Source organism: Kogia breviceps, chromosome 19, assembly GCF_026419965.1.
Source record: "Kogia breviceps isolate mKogBre1 chromosome 19, mKogBre1 haplotype 1, whole genome shotgun sequence".
Taxonomy (NCBI): Eukaryota; Metazoa; Chordata; class Mammalia; order Artiodactyla; family Physeteridae; genus Kogia; species Kogia breviceps.
Window position 1 is genome coordinate 33,946,211 of NC_081328.1, and position 17,904 is coordinate 33,964,114.

At 58.7% G+C, this 17,904-nt stretch overlaps 1 protein-coding gene across 11 annotated transcripts in view; it reads right to left on the minus strand.

The window, feature by feature from the left end:
* Positions 1-17,904, minus strand: part of CACNA1G (calcium voltage-gated channel subunit alpha1 G) — a 62,938-nt gene that overhangs the window by 10,118 nt on the left and 34,916 nt on the right. For 5 of the 11 annotated variants that reach the window (XM_067020440.1, XM_059047157.2, XM_059047158.2 and 2 more), the window contains 13 exons: positions 16,868-16,952; positions 16,591-16,784; positions 15,383-15,814; positions 14,389-14,489; positions 14,061-14,184; positions 12,143-12,211; positions 11,823-12,007; positions 10,874-11,000; positions 9,037-9,162; positions 8,387-8,476; positions 7,617-7,809; positions 5,753-5,806; positions 556-707 (listed from right to left, as the gene is read on the minus strand). In XM_067020440.1, coding sequence (XP_066876541.1) covers positions 556-707; positions 5,753-5,806; positions 7,617-7,809; positions 8,387-8,476; positions 9,037-9,162; positions 10,874-11,000; positions 11,823-12,007; positions 12,143-12,211; positions 14,061-14,184; positions 14,389-14,489; positions 15,383-15,814; positions 16,591-16,784; positions 16,868-16,952 — 1,932 coding nt within the window. Of the gene's footprint in view, positions 1-555; positions 708-5,752; positions 5,807-7,595; positions 7,810-8,386; positions 8,477-9,036; positions 9,163-10,873; positions 11,001-11,822; positions 12,008-12,142; positions 12,212-14,060; positions 14,185-14,388; positions 14,490-15,382; positions 15,815-16,590; positions 16,785-16,867; positions 16,953-17,904 lie in introns of all 11 variants that reach the window. The other 6 variants (XM_059047159.2, XM_059047152.2, XM_059047155.2 and 3 more) reach the window with 2 other exon arrangements.

Below are 17,904 nucleotides of genomic sequence, written 5' to 3' on the forward strand. Positions count from 1 at the left end.
TTCGTGTTGAAGGATCTCTCTCCTTGAGGGTGGAGATCACCTAAGAATGTGCTGGAAGGCACAGAATGCTAGAACTGGAAGGGACCTTTTGCATTATCAATTCAATGTCCCTATTTTACAGATGGGAAAACGGAGCCGTGGAAGGCAGCTGACGGAGGCTTATCTGAGAGGTGGCAAGATCACAGGTGAGGTTTGGAGCTGGATGTTCACGAGAATTTAAACTCCAGAAAGGCAGGCACTGGTTTGCCTTCTTTACCCTCAAAGGTCCAGTACATTTAAGATACTCAATAAATATCTGCTGGGTGAAGAAACCAGGTCCTCTACTTCCCAGCTGTGTGACCTTGATCAAGTCAACTAACCTCTCTGAGCCTCAGTGTCCTCATCTGTAAAACCAAGATGAGACCGATCTTCAGAGGGTCACTGCAAGGGGGACAAGAGGACCCCCTCTAGGGCACCCAGCACTGGCCGGAGGTGCTCTGGCTCAGGCTGGGTTAGATTCACCTGGCAGGCTCATGGCTGGAGGTGGGGTCCAGATGGCCAGTCACTCGCTCCTACCTGGGGCTGCTGGTAGTGCTCCATGGCCATAGTGACCACGTTCAGCCCAATGACACCCGTGATGAAGAGATCCAGGTAGTGGCTGGTACACAGGTGGTGGACGAGGAGCCGGAAGCGGGAGTAGTCCGAGTAGTAGGGTTTGCACTGGGCCTCTGGTGGGGCAGCGGGACAGGGAGGGGGGAACAGAGCAGCCATCGGGCCCTGCCCGCTGCGTCCCCTCCACCCACAGTCCCTCACAGCCACCAGCCTCTAATGCCAGAAACATTCCAGCGTCATCAGCATCCTCATCCTCCACGCACTGCCCTTTTGGGCAGGGGTGGCTCTCTCAGGGTCACCCCTCCAAGCATTTGTTCTACTGGCTGCAGTTGGGCAAAGAAGGGGTCAGGACATGCAGAGCTCCCCACCCACATTAGACACCAGGTGAGCCCCCTTCCCGAGGCAGCCTCCAAAATCCAGCAGCCCCTTGTAACACCCTCGACTCGATGTTCTGCAGCAAGGCCAGATCGGTAGATGAAAAACAGCCGGTCTTATTGGACTCAGAGGAAGCTCCATCAATGGAGAGGTGAAGGCTCTTGCTTCTTCACCAAGCTCAGCCTCTCCAGGGGAGCAGAGGAGATTACACAGAGCTGGGATTTGGAGATAAAACGGGAGATTGGAAATTGGACATCTTGTTGGCTGGCTGCACCAACCCACTGAGAGGGCCTCCGGGGGCGGGGGCAGGGTCTGGGCCTCCTGAACCCTCGTGTGGGGGAGGGAGGAGGGGCGGCTCCAGGGCTCTGCTCTGTCGCACCTGAAGGGCTCACCCAGTTTCTAATGAGGCTGTGCCCAGCCTGCTCCTGGGGGGCCAGAGCAGCTTCCCCTGCAGGCTGGGCTGGAAGCACCGTCTGAGATCTGTCAGAGCCATCATATTTCTCTTGTAATTAGTGAACCACTTAGTTATAAAAATCATGGTGCCAGAAGGTTGACCTACTAAGCAGGCAGAATGAAGCTGGAGGGCAGGAGATTACAGGGGGCCCTTCCTCCACGTGTGAGGAAAGGCCATGCCAAGTTGGGGATACATGTCATCAGAGGCAGCTGACAGATTGGGTCCCCAGGCAGCCACAAAGGAAGAAGAGGCACCCCGTGAGGAGGCTTGGGGCAGCCTCAGGTCCCAGACAGCCCTTCCCCCTCAGGAGGTCTAGGGCGGAAGCCAGCGAGCCAGGGCTGCAGTCTCTGAGGACCGTGCCAGGGGCGGCAGGAAGCTTTGGGCTCAGGCCAGCTTGGTTATAACTGTCCTTTCCCATGCAGGACTATTAACAGAGAGGTAAACTGAGGCAGGGAGTGGCCTGGGTGGGCCCCCACCAAAGGCCAAAGGAAGAAGAAGAGTACCCAAGAGCTGCCCGTTCAGCCTCACCAGATGCCACGCACCAGCATCAGCCTTGAGGTGTGGATAACCAAGAGGCTGAAAGCCCCAAGTGTTCTGGTGCACCATACGGTGCGTTGGGCCATATTTTTGTTTCCAGAGATGGGCCAGCCAACTGTGGCTTTGTTTGCTCAGGCAGACCTCCCAGCCCCCAGGAGAATGGGGGTGGAACGGCTGGGGTCATGGGACATCATGAGGCCACAGGTCATCCACACAGCGATGCTATCGTGGAGGGTGACTGGGCGAGCCAGCCTCTTCCTTCCTTCCTTCAGTACCCACAGAACCAGAGGGCGCTAAGTCGCCCAGCGTTGCCTTAGCAGCTGGAACTCTTTCTCTGCATTAATCTCCATAAGTGCCGAAAGCACCCAATCCCATTATGCTAAAATAGGAATGGAGAATTAACTAAAATGTTTGAATACAATTAGGTTAGAAAAAGTGGCTCCTTATTAGCCCCATTATTAGCTGAGACAATGCAGAGGAGAGGTTGGCAGAGTCCCCCCCCTCCCCTGTCACCCCAGTCTGACTGTGTTGGCAGCCCCAGGCCAGATGGAGCTGCTGTCACCACCTCCTGGCCTTGCTCTAGGAGTCTGAGGAGTAGGTGGAGGCCCAGAGGGAAGGTGGGGGCAGGATGACTGAAGCAGGGCATCTGTTCACAGCGACTGGTCCCAGGCCCTTGAGGTCTGTACAGAGCCCTTGTACCCTCGGCCTGGACCCCAGACCAGAAGGTGCCAAGGCTGCCAGAAATCCCCCCATTAGAGCACAGGTCCAAAGAGTACCAGGGCCGACCTGATAAGCATCTCCTCGGCCAAACCCTCTGTTTTCCAGAGGAAGAGAAGGAGGCCCATCAAAAAGTGAGTTATCTACACATTGTGAGGCAGCAACGGAGCCAGGACCTGAACTCCCAGGCCCAGTCCCTCACCAGCTGCCAGGTGGGTTTAGACACAAAGCCTTGGGGCTTTGGCCCGGAGGGTGCCCTCGAAGAGTTTGCCCAAAGGCTCTTGTTGTTGGGCTCTGGACGATGCCACTCCCCTTTTGCTCCTGGACCTCAGTTCTACAGGCAAAAGCACCTGGGCTCAGAGAAGAAACTGAGAACCCCTGGGAGGAGCCTTGGGTGGGTGCTCTGACAGCTCCAGCTGTAGCCCAGGAGGGGCCTTGACCAGTGGTCACTGGCATGTCGGCAGCCCTGGCCCCATCTCCCTGCCTCCTACCAGTATGAGCTGCCTTAGATGGAGAAAATACCAGAGTCAGACAGTGGGGAGAAGGGCGCCCTTAGGACTGCCCAGCCCCCAGTCAGGGGCGGGAGAAGAGGAGAGGTGCAGTAGGGGGGTGCAAGGCTGTGAGTGAGAAGCACAGACACATTGAGTTAGTAGGGGTCCCCGGGGGCATGAGGCACAGCCAGGGCAGAGGGTTTGCAGAGGAGTGCGGCGGGACTAGGAGGAAGGCAGGGGTCACTCCCAGGGACGCAGGCCCCCATGACAGAGGCCACCTTCAGCCGCTATAGCCAGGCCTGATCAGTGGGTCCTGATGGAAGGAGAGAGGGTGAGTGGAGGTAAGTGCCACAGGAGGCTGAGGGGAGCAGAGCTGGTGCTGGAGGCTGAGCGATCACTTGGGGCTGCCTTGCTTGCGTGGCAGCCCCGGTCTCTCCTTCCACCTGGAAGCTGGGCTGGACCCGGGTGTCTGGTCAGAACCATTTTCCTGATAATCAAAGACTCTTCCCTTCTGTCTTTCCCTGGGATCTGGCTGCTCCACTTCTGCTGGGGGCAGCACAAGGGGGGAGTGGTGCTGGCAGGGAGGTATGGTGCACGTGTTTGATTCCAGCAGCCCCAGACCGTTGGGTAGACTGATGCACTATCATCGCCACCCCCTGTGAGCTGATTGGAGATGCAGATGCTCAGGTCCTACCCTGGACCGCTCTGTGAGGATCTCTCTAAGGTGGGGCTCAGTGCGGAATCTGTGTTTTTAATATGTCCTCTGGGTGATTCTTAGGCACGGTGAAATTCGAAAAGCTCTAGTGTGGACCACACAGAACACAAGGCTTGGGAAAGAGGGATATGGGGTGATTTGAGCCCTTGTTTGGGGTCTCTGAGTCTTCATTACCAGCTGGAAGGGTAAGACACTGTTGTAACCGGTGTACATACCTGCCTGTACCAACAGGAGCATGGCAGAATATCCCCAGAAGGGGGGGGTGCGGTGTGAGAGTAAAGAGAGTGTTTAGCATTAAGTGGGTATGTCAGGAGACGGTCTCGGGGATCATGGGAATCTGCACGTATTGATTCTTGGGGGAGAAGCCTCTGTGGTCCAGCCCTGTGGTATTTTGGCATGAGTGTGTATGTGTAGACACGTCAGCCTACAGACCAGGTGAACCCGTAAGGAAAAAGCAGAAGGCCACGTCCCCTCACCCTCCTCTCATTCCCTAACACATCGAGGACTCACAGTACAGCCTGACTCTGAGATGTGGGGCTCAGGCCATCCAGACACAAAGCAGCTGGAGCCTCCTGAGCCCACAGATGGTCTCTCAATGCCAAACATCATAGCTCAGCACCGTGGAGACAGGAGATATCGACCCACCCAGGGCCTCAGGGGTGACCTCTCAAATGGCAGCTCAGGGGGTCCCCTTTGATCAGGCAGCCCAGCACCCACAGGGCAGCGTCTGCTGGAGTCAGGCTCCTGGGAGAATGCAGAAAAGTGGAGAAAGGTACAGCCCCTGGTTCCCAGCCTGGAGTCCCAATCCCTCAGCTGCCTGAGGAGGCAGCCACGTGGGGGTCCTTAGGTTCTTCTCAATATTTCTAAAGGCTTAAAAGAAATCACATGCCTGTGCTAAGACCCCACTAATTTAATTTAATGGCAAAATGGTCTTTCTTTGCTATCGTTCAGTGTGAAAGCTTCTGCAGCTCAGAAGCTCTGATTAGCAATTAGAAGTGCCGTTGATTAATAAAAACGGTGAAACAAAGTCATTATCGAAGTGCTCTCAACTTCAAAGACAGTCTTTTAAAATGTGGGGTCTGTTGGAGGAGATGACAAGGGGGGCCCATGGGGATGAACAGGTTGGGGGGAGATATCAGAGGGTGTAACGAGGCCCCACAACTCTGTCACAGATCCTCAAAACCTCTGAACCTCTGTCTGGGGGCTGTGTTGGGAGAGCAGGGGCCAAAGGACCAGGGGAGGGCAGGCAGAACCAGGAGGGCCTTCCCAGGGACACGGCTCTCAAAGAGAACGACCCAACTCACTCCCAAATCTTTGGCTTTTGGGGGAGAAGCTTGTGGCTAACTCAGGCCTTTGATTCCTAATTCCTGCTGTTCGTAGCGATGACGCGGCCACTGCAATTACTTGACTATTAATGAGTCTGTTCAATTTTTCATCGTTACATTTTTAAAACAAATCTTCTCCCTCTCTGCTCCTCTTATCCTGCTCTCCCGGATCAAAGTATCCCCTTCGGACAAAAGGAGGCAGGAGAGATTGCCCCTCTAATAATCGAAAGGTGTGACCTGGGAGGAGGAGCAGGAATGGGAGGACGTGGCAGGGGGCTGGGAGCTCGGGCCTCGGAAGCCTGGCCAGACGAGGAGGGTCCACCAAGAGAAGACGGATGGAGGGGTGTGCTAAGGCCCTCACCTCCTGTCCAGCTAGCACAGGCCTATGGGGTGCCATGGAGCCCGGCACCCCAGGGACCCTTAGCCCTCACCCTGAGAGGACAGAATCAGTGAGCCATGGAGAGGGAAAAAAGAGGATGCCGGCACGCATGAGGCGGGCCTGACTGCCCGGGCCACACCCTGGAACCCACAACCCCAGACGCAGTACCTGGCGCCGCGCTGGCTGAGCTGCCGGAAGCAATTACATCGTCCAGCATTAGATCTAAAAGAACGAAACACGACATCGGTCACTGGCCGGACCAGGTGGGCTGGGCAGGGCCCCCTCAGCAGCTTGCTCCCCCTGGGCTCTGACCCTCACTCTTCCTATGAATAGGGCGTACTGAGCAAGGGTGGCTTGTCCTGAGTGCCAGCCCCAAACTCGGGCACAGGGCACTTGAGGAAGCTGGGCAATTCGGCCAGCTCATCAGGGTCACAGGGGCAGGAAGTCGGAGGCATGGGGAGGGGAGGAAGCCTGTCCTCAGAACAGATGTCCACTCCTACCCGCGCTGCGGCCTCAGCAGCACCTGAGAAGGCTGCAGACCCCGGAAGGGGAGCCAGCTGGTCAGGCAGGGCCACGGGTGCCTCCTGCCAAAAGAGTTCCATCTGCAGATGTCCTGCTGAGAAGGCAGACTGCAAGGAGGGGTGGAGTGGGAGCATGGCTGCTGGGGGCACTGCGCCTGCTCAGCCTCAGATGTCCACAGGGAGCCAAGATGGGGCCCCTAGCCCAGATCTGCTGCCCAGAGGCCAGTGTCCCCTCCCCGTCCGCTGGAGCAGCCCCGCCTCTCACAGGGAGCGTGGGCTCTGTCCCACCCAACCTCCCCCACACCCCCCGACAGCCCTCCCCTGGCTCCAGGTGCCCTCACAGGTAGCAGGAGATAGAGCCAGGGGCTGAGGGGGGCACCGCAGCCCCCGACCCTCTTGGTAGTACTCACATTTCAACAAACCAAAGGGAAAACTCAGAGCACCTCATGCATCTTATCGGCATAAGAAAGACGGTTGTGAAAGGGTAGAGAGAGGAGGGGAAACCCACAGACCAAACAGAGGCAGACACACAAAGGCCTTGAGAAACCCACACATAAAGACACTCAGAGAGACGTGGGCAGTGACTGAGAGAGAGTCACACAGATTGTCGAGTACCAGACAGACAGGCAGGAGCCCTGCAGACGGGGAGGGGAGCCAAGTGCAGACACATGTGCAGACACACGGGGAGACAACAGGGCCCGCACGCCTGTCACCCCTCGTGTCCTCCCTGGAATCTGGATGTCTTTAGCTTAGCCTCGGCCCATTGGCATGAGAGTGTGAGGAGGGAGGGGGTGGGGGCCTCACCCGGCCAATGGCAAGAGATGTTGGAGATCGAAGGTGAGGGGCTGAGGGGTCTAAGTCCAGAGCGTCATGACCTTAGAGTTCCTGTGACCTCAGACCTTCCCTGGGCTGAGGGAGTATTTTTGTACCACTTGGCAAAAAAAAAAAAGGACAGTCAGGAAGCCAGGGAGTTTTGCTGGAGATAGGGAGAAAGGAGGGGTCTGGGGTTTGCTCACGCCACAGTCCATCTGTAGGTTCTGCTGAGGCCTTGCCCAGCAGCTACAGACACTGGATAGCCACAGGCTGAAGATGCTTGCTCGCCAGCACTGGGGCAGGCAAGGCTGGCACTTGGGCCAAGCCCGGGGTCAATGGGCACTGGCACGGGGCAATGCAGCAGGATTTTCATCCCATGAGGCTCCTCTCAGAGTTGAGCTGGGAGGGACAATGCATCAGCTCCCACCTGGCATCGTCTGGGGAGCACGATGCTGAGACCGGGAGCCCCGCAGCGGGGTAGCTCCCCTGCCCTCACAGGGCTGAACTGGTCTGCTTCATGCAGGCTCTAGAGGCTGACATGCTCTTGAGGGGAAGGAGGAGGGGACGGGGTGGGAGCATCTTCTCCCTGCCCCAGCCCCAGCCCCTAGCCCCTAGCCCCCTACAGTCGCAAGGCCAAGGTCAAGTACGACTCAGAGAGATGTGGAAAGACTACCGACCAGCCATCTGCTTCTCCTTACTCCTTCTCTTTTTCTCCAATCTCCGTAGACGCTTCTCCTCCCGCCGCCGGGCCTCCTCCTCCTCCTGGTGCTGGCGACACTTGTGGAAGTTCTCTACCACCACGCCCACGAACATGTTCAGGACAAAGAAGGCCACGATGAGCAGGAACGAGATGAAGTACAGCAGCATCCAGGGGTTGTGGTTCATGACGGGCTGGTGGGGAGCAGGAAGGACAAAGTGGAGACATTAGCCCAAGGGTAACTGTCACAGGTGCTGCCCTACAGCCTGCGTTCCTTAAGACAGGGCCTGCACACTCAGTTACACAGACCCAGCAGGTGATGTAAATGAATGATGTGGGTTTGGTGTTAGGCAGTAGGGAAAGGTGGGGACTGTGGCAAAATATAGAGAGTGGATGTTCTATCCAAAAGGGGCAGCTGCTTCTTTGATTCAGCTGACTCCTGCCCTTCAGGAATTCAAGCCCCGTGTTTCCAGATCTTTGGACTTCTCCTGAGCAGGCCCAAATCCAGATTTTCATGTAAAATTTGTCAATTTTTAACTGCTTACCACTAATTCAAAAAAGTTTAAATGTGTTGCAAGTCAATAAAGCATGACCGGATTTGCCTGCAGGCCACCAGTTACAGCCTCTGCTGTAAGAGGTGATGCCTCTTGGATGGCGTTTTGCCAACCTGCCTTGCTGTCTTTCTGTCTAAGCCTGCGCCCATCACACCTGGAGTTGGCCCATGGTGAGTGACCTGAGCGCAAAGATGGATCCTGCCCACCTCAGCCCTACCTGCTGGTCCACACCGACAGCATCCAGCCCATCATACATGATATCCACCCAGCCGTCCTTAGAGGCCAGCACGAACAGGGACATTAGGGCCTGCGGGGGGGAAGGAAAGGACCACTTGAAACCTAGGATGCATGGCCAAGCCACCCACCACTTCCACCCAAAGCACCTCCTGGCAGTAGCTCGGAGGACCCTAGGCCTTCAGAGTCACACTCCAGGCCCTGGGAGAGCTCTCTTTCCCAAGGCTCCGTGGCTGCTGTGAAACCAGAAGAGCCGTGGGAGATGACCTCAGCCAGGTAGAGCAAGGGACCCCAGAGTCCTGGAAATCCGGAAACCAAAACCAGGGTGCAGCAGGGAAATAAACCAGCAAAACTGAGCGAGCTATTTCATTTTCTACGTTTCTGTTTCTGTGAATGTGGAGTGAGAAAAAGAATCATCTTGACAATATGCCTGCACCTTGCACCACGCTAAACAAATACATCATCTCGCTGTATCCTCACTACTCCCCTCCAAGGAGATCCCACTAGGACCCGTTCACTAGATGATGAAACAGAGGCGGGCCAGTTGCCCTGCATGCATCACTAAGCATGGACTTGTGTCCTCCCCAGACTCCTGCCACCACTCCCACCTCTACCTTGGAGCCTGGGGCTCACCTGGCCGAGGTTGTCAAAGTTGTACTTGTGCCGGACCCACCGGTAACTGGCCTCAGCACAGTCAGACTTGTTAGTGATGTTCCTGGTGTCCTCGCCCTGGCACACGAAGAACTTCCCTTTGAAGAGCTGAACACACACATACCAGGAGACAGAGAGAAGTGAGCTGTGAGCACAGGAAGTCCAGACCAGCCCTGGGGCTTAAGAGCTCTGGGCACACCCTGGGTGAGGGCCAGGTGCTTGGTCAAGTCAGAGAAACACTGACAGGAGTCTCCCCTGCAGGCACCCCTTTCTAGGGGCTCCTTGGAGCAGAGGCCCTGGAGAGGAAGGAAAGGTCCCTGGGGAGGGCACTGGGAAAGGGTGGAAGGAGGGGAACAGTTATTCACTTCCTACAAAGGGGGAGGCCCCTGATTCTCCTAGTGGGGTCCCTGGACCAGCAGCAACAGCATCATCTGGGAATGTGCTCAAAAATACAAATCCTCGGGCTTCCCTGGTGGCGCAGTGGCTGAGAGTCCGCCTGCCTATGCAGGGGACACGGGTTCGTGCCCCGGTCCGGGAGGATCCCACATGCCGCGGAGCAGCTGGGCCCGTGAGCCATGGCCACTGAGCCTGTGCTTCCAGAGCCTGTGCTCCGCAGCGGGAGAGGCCACAGCGGTGAGAGGCCCGCATACCGCAAAGAAAAAAAAAAAAAACAACCCACAAATTCTCAGGACCGCCCCAAACCCAGTGAGTCAGACACTCTAGGGGAGGGTGGAGGGGTCTGGATTAATGGTGGGGGCAGCCTAGGTATTGTGGAGCCCACTTAACAGAGGAGGAAAACTGAGGCTCAGAGAAGTAAGTTCACTCATTAAGGGCATACAACCAGTAGGTGGTGGAAAGGGGGCTCGAGCTCAGGTCTTTCCGACTGGAAAGCCTCACCCTCACTCCAGAACAGACCTGGCTATGACTGTGGGGAAGGGATTTGAGGGACAGGAGGACCAGGGGGCCTAAGCAGGCCAAAAGTAAGGGAAGGGGAAGGGGCACCGGGTGTGCAGAGAGGCACCACGCAGACTTGGCAAACATACACCAGACTGGTCTCTAGAGCCAGAGAATTCGAGGAAACACGAGAATACCCCGTCCCCAGGGCAGAGTGGATGCCCCAAGACGCCAAAGGAAGGGATAGGGATGGGGATAGCCACCCAGGAGCTCCCTCTGGCCCAACAGCCGCCATCTACGCTGCAGCTGAAACATCTGGAGCCTGGGGCGAGGCGGGGTGCTCCGGAAGAGCAGGACGGAGGGGCTCCCCTGGCTCCCGGAGGCGCCGGCTGAATCCTGCAGGCAGCTCCCTTTTCTTTTTCCTCCAAAGCCAAGTTCCCTCCCTGGGACAGAGGCCAAGTTTCCCCAGCAGCCCCCACTTCCTGCCTCGTCTGGGGTCTGCACCCGCCTGCCTGCCAGCTCGCTGCTAACCTGGCCCAGCTGCCTGGGCCCTGGATCCCCAGGCCTGGCCTGCAGCCCACCCGCTCCAGCAGGGAAGGAAGGGAGGGGATCCCTGAGCAGTCTGTGGGCCAAGGCCAGCGTCTGTGCTTGGAGTGGTGCGTGAGAGGGCAGAGCGGCAGCCTGTGTGGGCAATGGCCAGAGCCCGAGGCCCTCTCCCCTTGGTGGCCTCTTCCAGGCTCCCAGTTTTCTCCAAAATGCCCAGGAGGCAAAGGGACCTGAGGCCTCCGGTTTCGAGGGAAGCATCCCTATTTACTCTTTTCTGGGATAAGTGTGGCGGCAGCACCTGGAGCCGCAGCATCCCGGGGCCAAGAGGAAGGCCACTCCTCAGGTTTCTGCTGACAGCTGGCCCCAGACCCCCACAAACCTGCACCCCCAGGATGCCAAAAATGATGAAGAAGGCACAACAGATGACCACAATGTTGCCAATGGGCTTCAGCGAGGACATCAGCGTTTCCACCACCAGCTTCAGCCCCTGTGCCCGACTGATTACCCTGGGGAGGGAGGGAGGGGGGTAAGAGGGCTTCCCGGCTCAGAAACTCCCCTGCCCCTTGCCCTGCTCACCACTCCCTCCCACTCTGGCTCACTGGTCCCCATCCTGGGCTCTAGTGGAGGGAAGAGGTTGACACTCTGGGCTCACAGTGCAGACCCCCCCACCCCCCACCCCCAGACCTCCACCTCCACTGCCAGGATGTCAAAGTATTACCTGATGGGGCTGGGGTGCTGATTCAACCCAGGGATGCAGTGTGTTGTGGGGATGGGGAGCTAACCTTGTGCGGAGCACGCAGAGGGCAGGCAGGGACGGAGGGGTTGGGGAGGTGGACCATCACAGCCAGGAAAACCCTCGCTGGCCAGTCAGTATCCACCCCATTCCCGTCCCCACCCATGGAAATTCCCGACTCTGGGTGGGGGTCGGGGTGACTGCCTTACTGGTGAGATCCCCTGCTACAAGTGTTACCTGGTGGGTAGTCTCTGGGATGTGGCGGGGTGGGGGAAGAGGGGGAGAGCAGGAAACAAAGTCTGTCACTTCACGGGGAGGGCCAGGTGTCACCCCTGAGGGTGCCACCCAAGGGAGAGCTGCAGCTGAAGGATGGGAGGGTCCTGCCTGTGGCCACTTGCGCTGTGCCCTGCAGGAGTATGTCACGTGGTGGTGGGGGTCACTGAGGGGGGTGCCCGTGGAGGGAGACTGATGGGGCCACAGTGAAACCCAATGAGAAGCGATGTCTGGAGTGGGGGACAGGGCTCCCTGTGGGGTCACAGGCAGGACGCAGGGGCAGGTGGGGTGCTGGCCGTTGGGGTGTGCCTGTCCAGGGCACCTGAGCGGGCGCAGGGTTCGCAGCAGCCGCAGCACCCTCAGCATGCCCAGAATCTTGGTGCCGCTGTCGGAGACCATGGACACCAGGATGTCGATGACGGAGATGAGTACCAGCAGCCCATCCAGCACGTTCCAGCTGCTGCGCAGGTAGGCCTGCTCCCCGAAGCACCAGCCCAGCGCCACCACCTGAGGACGCCCGTGCGTCACCGGCGCTGCCACCTCCCCGCAGTCAGTCCCCAGCCCTGCCCTCCATTTGTGACCCAGGCTCTCCACCCCCACCAAGCGCCAGATGGCTCCAAACCAACGCCGACCCCGCATCACCTTCACTGTCATCTCAGCCAGAAAGACTGCGGTGAAGATGTAATTGGAGAGGGTCAGGAAGATGCGCTCCTGTAAGAGAGAGCAGGCAGGAGTTGCCACTGGGACCCCCCCCTCGGGCCATGTCTGCTCTGCACACGAAAGCCAGGAGCTGCCTCCAATGTCTGAGTCGGAACAAAACCCCCCACTCTCCCCAGCAAAGCAGACAATCTCCTTCCTGCTCTCCCCCCCACCACTCAGACACACACACACACACACACACACACACACACACACACACACACACACACGCGGAGCCAGCTTCAAGCCCCCTGACTCACTTGCAGCTCTGGCCATAGTCGACTCTTGCCCCTGAACAGAACTGTCCCCCACTACCTCCCGGAGCGGCCTTGAGGGGAAAGTGCTTCCCACCGCAGTGCTGTCATCTGAGCCCCATATCTCAGGCCCTATTCACCAATTCCTTTCTTAAAACTGGAGCAGGATTTAGCTTGATCTCTTGACGCCCCACCCTACTCCCCTCGGCTCCACGTACTTGCTTTCCTGCTGTGTGCCCCAGAAACGGAGCCGCAGGGCAAGCTGGGGGCCTGAGTACAGGCTGTGCATCCCCAGGCACCATATTTATGCCAGGCACAGGGTGAAGCAGGGCAGGAAAGAAGGCGACACAATCCCCTGATATCTGTGGGCTGATTCCGCCGTTGGGTGGCCAAGAGAGGGGTGTAGAGAGCTGGAGAGGTGGCAGGCAAAGTGTGAGTGTCAGACGGAGTGAGAGCAGCGAAAGGGGAGAGGGAGAAGCACACATGTGACAGAGCTAGAGATGGAGGGGCTGAGTGGGAAGGTGGGGGAGAGATGTGGCCACAGTGAGCTCTGAGGCAGGGCCCTGGGCAGGAGGCAGACGAGGGGCCCAGTGTGACCAGCCACCCTTGCTCTGGGTGGGGGTGGGGGTGGGGTCCCCGGTGCTGTGCTCGCTCACCTATTCCCAGGCTGGCCCTCCACTGCCCAGGCTCCCTTCACCATCGCCACCCCCACCCCCCACGCTGGCCTGGCCGGGGCCCACCCTAATGGAAAACAGAAGCCCCAGCGATGTCGAAAACTGAACAGTGGTATGCGAGGCAGCAAGGAGGGGCGAAGACCACCTCCCAGCTAGTGGTGAAAGATGCCAGGAGGGGCAGCAGAGCCCCCCCACCCTTCCAGGACCTGGATCACTGTGGGGGCGACAGGCTGTGATGCCAGGCTGGGGAGAGACGGCTCCCAGGACCGGCCGGGCCCATCCTGAAGAGGTCAGGACCGGGGGAGTATGTCCAGATACGCCGGCCCATGGCCTCTCCTCCCCTCCCGAGGAGGACCGGCGGGTTCACAGCCAAGCAGAAGGGATCGGTCCTCCTCCAAACACCCCCGAAACCCTACTTGTTTGTGACCTGACCCTGAGGAGCAAAGGGCAGCTTCCCTCCCCGACGCGGCACCGCCAACGGGGCAGATTGGGCAGGACGCCTCCCCGTCAGTCACCAGGTCCTGGAGACCCTCTGCCGCTCAGCCCGGCCAGGGCCAGTCTCACTGCTGGCCTCACCATGACACTCACTGACTCACATACAGGCCTCACAAGCCCCTGGCGCATGAGAACAGGCCATCTGCAAACAGCTGGGCGCGACGAAGCTCACTTTTCCCCAGGCGAGCAGAAAGGCCCACTCCCCCAACTGGCTGCTGTGTCACAGAAGGGAAACGGAGGCCGGCGAGGGACACAGAAGGCATCCTGGGGCATCAGTTGCTCGGGTCAGAGTCAGAGAGATTCCTGGCTCCCTGCCTCCGTGCCTCTCTGGGCCTCCCTGCCCGCCTGGCCCGCTGCATGGGTGCTAACCCGCTAATCCAGGAGGGCTGGGCATAAAGCAGGCGCTCAGCAGCCGCTGTGTCAGCCCCAGTGACTCACAGCGCTGTGGGGGTCAATCTTGGGGCGCTCCATGGCGATGGTGATGCAGTTGAGGAAGATGATGACGAGGACCACGTGGTCGAACATCTTGTGGGTGATGATTCGGTGACACAGGAGGCGGAACCTGCTCCGGGACAGAGGCAAAGGCTGAGGGGGGGGGGGGGGGGACAGCACTGCCCCTACCCATCCTGGGCCCTCCCATCCCCAGGTCCCGCTCTCTTCTTCCCCCACGTCAGGGGACACTTCTAGCATCCCTGAGATGGAGTCGCAGGAGAATTTCCCATGAGAAGGAGAGGGTGGGGTGCAGGTCAGGGACCCTCTTGCTGACCTTGACTGAGGAGGGAAGATGAAGGCAGACCAGGAGTCTCGCTCCAGGCAGCAGGCAGGGAGCCGGGCCCGGACCCACGCTCTCATCCTTTCCCGTTTGCTCTGTAGAAGGATGGCCCGGGATGTCAGCAGGGCCAGGCCTCCAAGTTCCTGATCCCTGGTTCCTCAGCGGCCCCGTGGCCCTCACGCCTGGTCTACCCTCTCCACTCTGGCCCAGCCCTATGCCTGGCTTCTCTTCCTGTATTCTTAAAACCACCTCAGCATCTCCCCCCAACACCCCCCTCAGCCCCCGAGCATGCCTCACTTCCTTCATCTCCCCACCCCCTCGCTTCCCCCAGGCTCTCCTCTCTTCCCGTCTCTGCCTCCAGCCGCTGCCCCTGCCTGCGTTCCCTCCTTCCCTCCCCGCTGGGCTTGGAAGCCACATCAATGATCAGACACTGTCCCCATCACAGCTGCCTGTTCGAAGACACACCTGGCATGAGGCGACACTGGACCTTTCTCACATGCTGACCCTGGGGTCCCAGGTCCCTGAGCCCCAGCCCCAGGGTTAACGGTGGTGGTGAGGGGGTTGGGAAAAGGGTGAATGGGTAAAAGTGGGTATGAGATCAAGGCTTGTGATGAGGTAGGGATAAGAGAGGGGGACAGAGGAGGGTATCAGTTTGGAGAGATGAGTGATGGGTCTTTCTGAGTCACAGTGGGAGGGCTATGAAAGATTCATACACATCTGCCCGAAGCCATTCTTATCCACCAAGGAGGCAGAGCTGCAGACCCAGGCATGACAAGGATCTGGGGCTCGGTGGGTTGGGCGGAGGGGAAAAGGGGCTGTTTGGAGCCTGGCGTCAGGCCTGAGACCCCTCGAGATCCTTTGGGCGTGATGGTAGCTCCCTGAATGCCATACAACTGGGAGGGGGTCGTCCGGTCCCGCGCCAGGTCAGGCACAGCTCCCCTCACTCAAGGTCAGGGATGAGAGGTCACCGTGCCCACAGGGGCCTCACCAAGTTGCCCTCGTCATCGCCATCGTCCCCATCCAGCGGGGGATCGTCGGGCTGCAGGGCCCGGGTCAGGCGTCCTGGAGCTGACTTGCCGTTGCAATCCTGGTACTCAGAGGCTGAGCTGCGGCCACTGGCTGTGCGGTGCAGCCCGGGCACCTGCAGTGTGTCCGGCAGGTCAAAGGAGCTCTTAGCTTCCCGCTCCAGGGAGCCCCTGTGGCGGCGGTCACTGCCCGCTGGGCTGGTGCGCTCCTCTTCCGAGCTCTCCTCCTCGTCCTGACTCTCCTGGCCCTCGCCCGACAACAGGGACCTCCGCTCCCCACTCGGGCTCCTCCGCTTCAGGCTGGGGGCACGGCCCAGGCTGTTCCGGCTGGAGCGCCTGCTAGCCCAGCTGCTGGCTGCACTCCAGGGACTGTGTGGGGAGCTGCGGGCGCTCGGCTGGGGGCCGAACAGAGGACAGAGTGGTCTCAGCCAGGACCTCATGGCCCCACGCCCCTTCACGTGCATCCTGGTTCCTGTGAGCCTCTCTGGCCTCACGTCAGGTACAGAGGTATGAACAGGAGCCCTGGACCTGGATGCCTGGACTCACACCACCTGTGCAACCTTGGGCAAGTCACTAACCCTCTCCGTGCCTCAGTTCCCCGTCTGTAAAAGCGATATGACCCTAGCACCTATTCCTCATTTAGCTGAGTGGCAGTGAGAGCATGGGCCCTGACACCAACCTCCTGGATTAAAATGCTGGCTCTGTCGCCTGCTCACTGTGGAGCTTCCCACAGATCACTTTGGCAATCTGAGACTCAGGTCCCCGTCTGAAAAATGGGGATAATATTGGTACCTACCAGATGGTTGCTGTGGGGATCACATGCATTAAGAACACTTAGAAGCAATGTCTAGAACAGTGTCTGGCACAGAATCAGTAACTGGATGGGGTTTGCTATTATTAAGATGAGGCATTCCCTCCCATTTTACAGAGGGAAATGAGTCTCGTCCAAGGACACTCGAGGAACAGAAGAAATAGAATTAGAACCCTGCTCTTTGGCCCCCCAAGGCCAAGGCTCCTGCGCCTGCCTGCCTTACCAGCCCTGCTGACGCCCCCTGGGCCTTGTCTACCCTGTGGCTCAGGGGCTGTCTTCCTCGGGCCTGTCCATTCCACCTCTCTTCCCTCCTGATGTCTGTACATCTCCCACTGTCGGGCCCGCACATGCACCCCCTACCGGTGACTTCGTCTCATGGGGTGCCCCCGGTTCGGCCGACCCACTGCTGCTGGCGCGGCGGGACACAGGGCCCAGAACCTCGGCCAGGCCAGTGCTGGAGCTCTTGGGCAGAGACATGGGTGTGGCGGCCGTGTGGATGATGAGAGGGGGCAAGAGGCTCCTCCGCACCTCCGGGTGCTCTCCCAGAGACACCACTGCAGGGGGAGAGAGGGAGAGACCCTGAGTCCACTCAAGGCTGCCCCAGAGCCAGGGGCTGCCCCCGCAGAGAGATACTCACAGGCCAAGCGCTTCTTCCTGTCCCCATCGCCATCCAGGCTAGGCGAGAAGAAATCGGGCTCGGATTCGGACTTGGTGGCATCTCCCTAGGGTGGGAGAGCAGCGGGCCATTAGGAACCTGGCCGGGCAGGGGTTGCTAGGGTGGACCGAGGTCTCCCTGTCTTCACACGCACACACCACATAGAGGCCACAAGGAACCAGCAACCACGGCACGAGGCATGCACTGGCTCAGGCCAGACCACCCAGGCTTGGGGCCCAGGGCTCTCAAGGGCCTGTGATACCTCAGAGGAGGCCACGGCTATCCCCAGAACCCACAGCACAACCATCACGGCTGGGACTGGCTTCAAGAATGGCTGAGGGGAGAGGGGGGGGATAGCCTGGCAGGCAGGTGGCACAGGCCAAAGGGAGCTGGGGACCTGAGTGAAGTAGTCACTAGAGCCTCATTTCCAAAGGCCATTTGTGTCCTCTGCTTTCCCTCCATGGCTGCCCTTCCCTGAGCCTCAGACCCAAGGCCCCAGAGAAAAATGGAAGGACCCCAGACAGAGCAGTTCAGCCCAAGGATGCCACTTCAGTCCCTCTACTTCTTCCCTCCATCTTCCCCAAGCCCCCACCTTCTCCCCTGGCCCCATTTTTACCTCTCTCCCTGTCTCTGGGACAGTTTTTTCTTCCTCCTTAGCAGGTCAGTAGGTTCCCCAGTAATTACACACTTCTCCTTAAGAAGTTATTAAGAAACACTTGATTGCTGCTTTTGATAAGGACATAAATATTGCGTAATTGGCATCTCAGGGGATCATTTTCATTAACTCAGTGTACATCCCTAACGAGGTCTTTAATTATCAAGTGGGATCTCCAGGGGGCTGCTTGGGATGTGCAGCCCTGGCTTTGCCCGAATTCTGGTGCCAGTGCAGGAAACAGCAGGGCACAGGCTCAGTGTGGGGGCCAGGGGAGGAGCATGCCCCTGAGTACCTGCTGGACCTCCTGGGTGGTCAAGGGGCCAGAGACACAGAAGTAGATTTTAAATTCTGGTACATTCTGGCA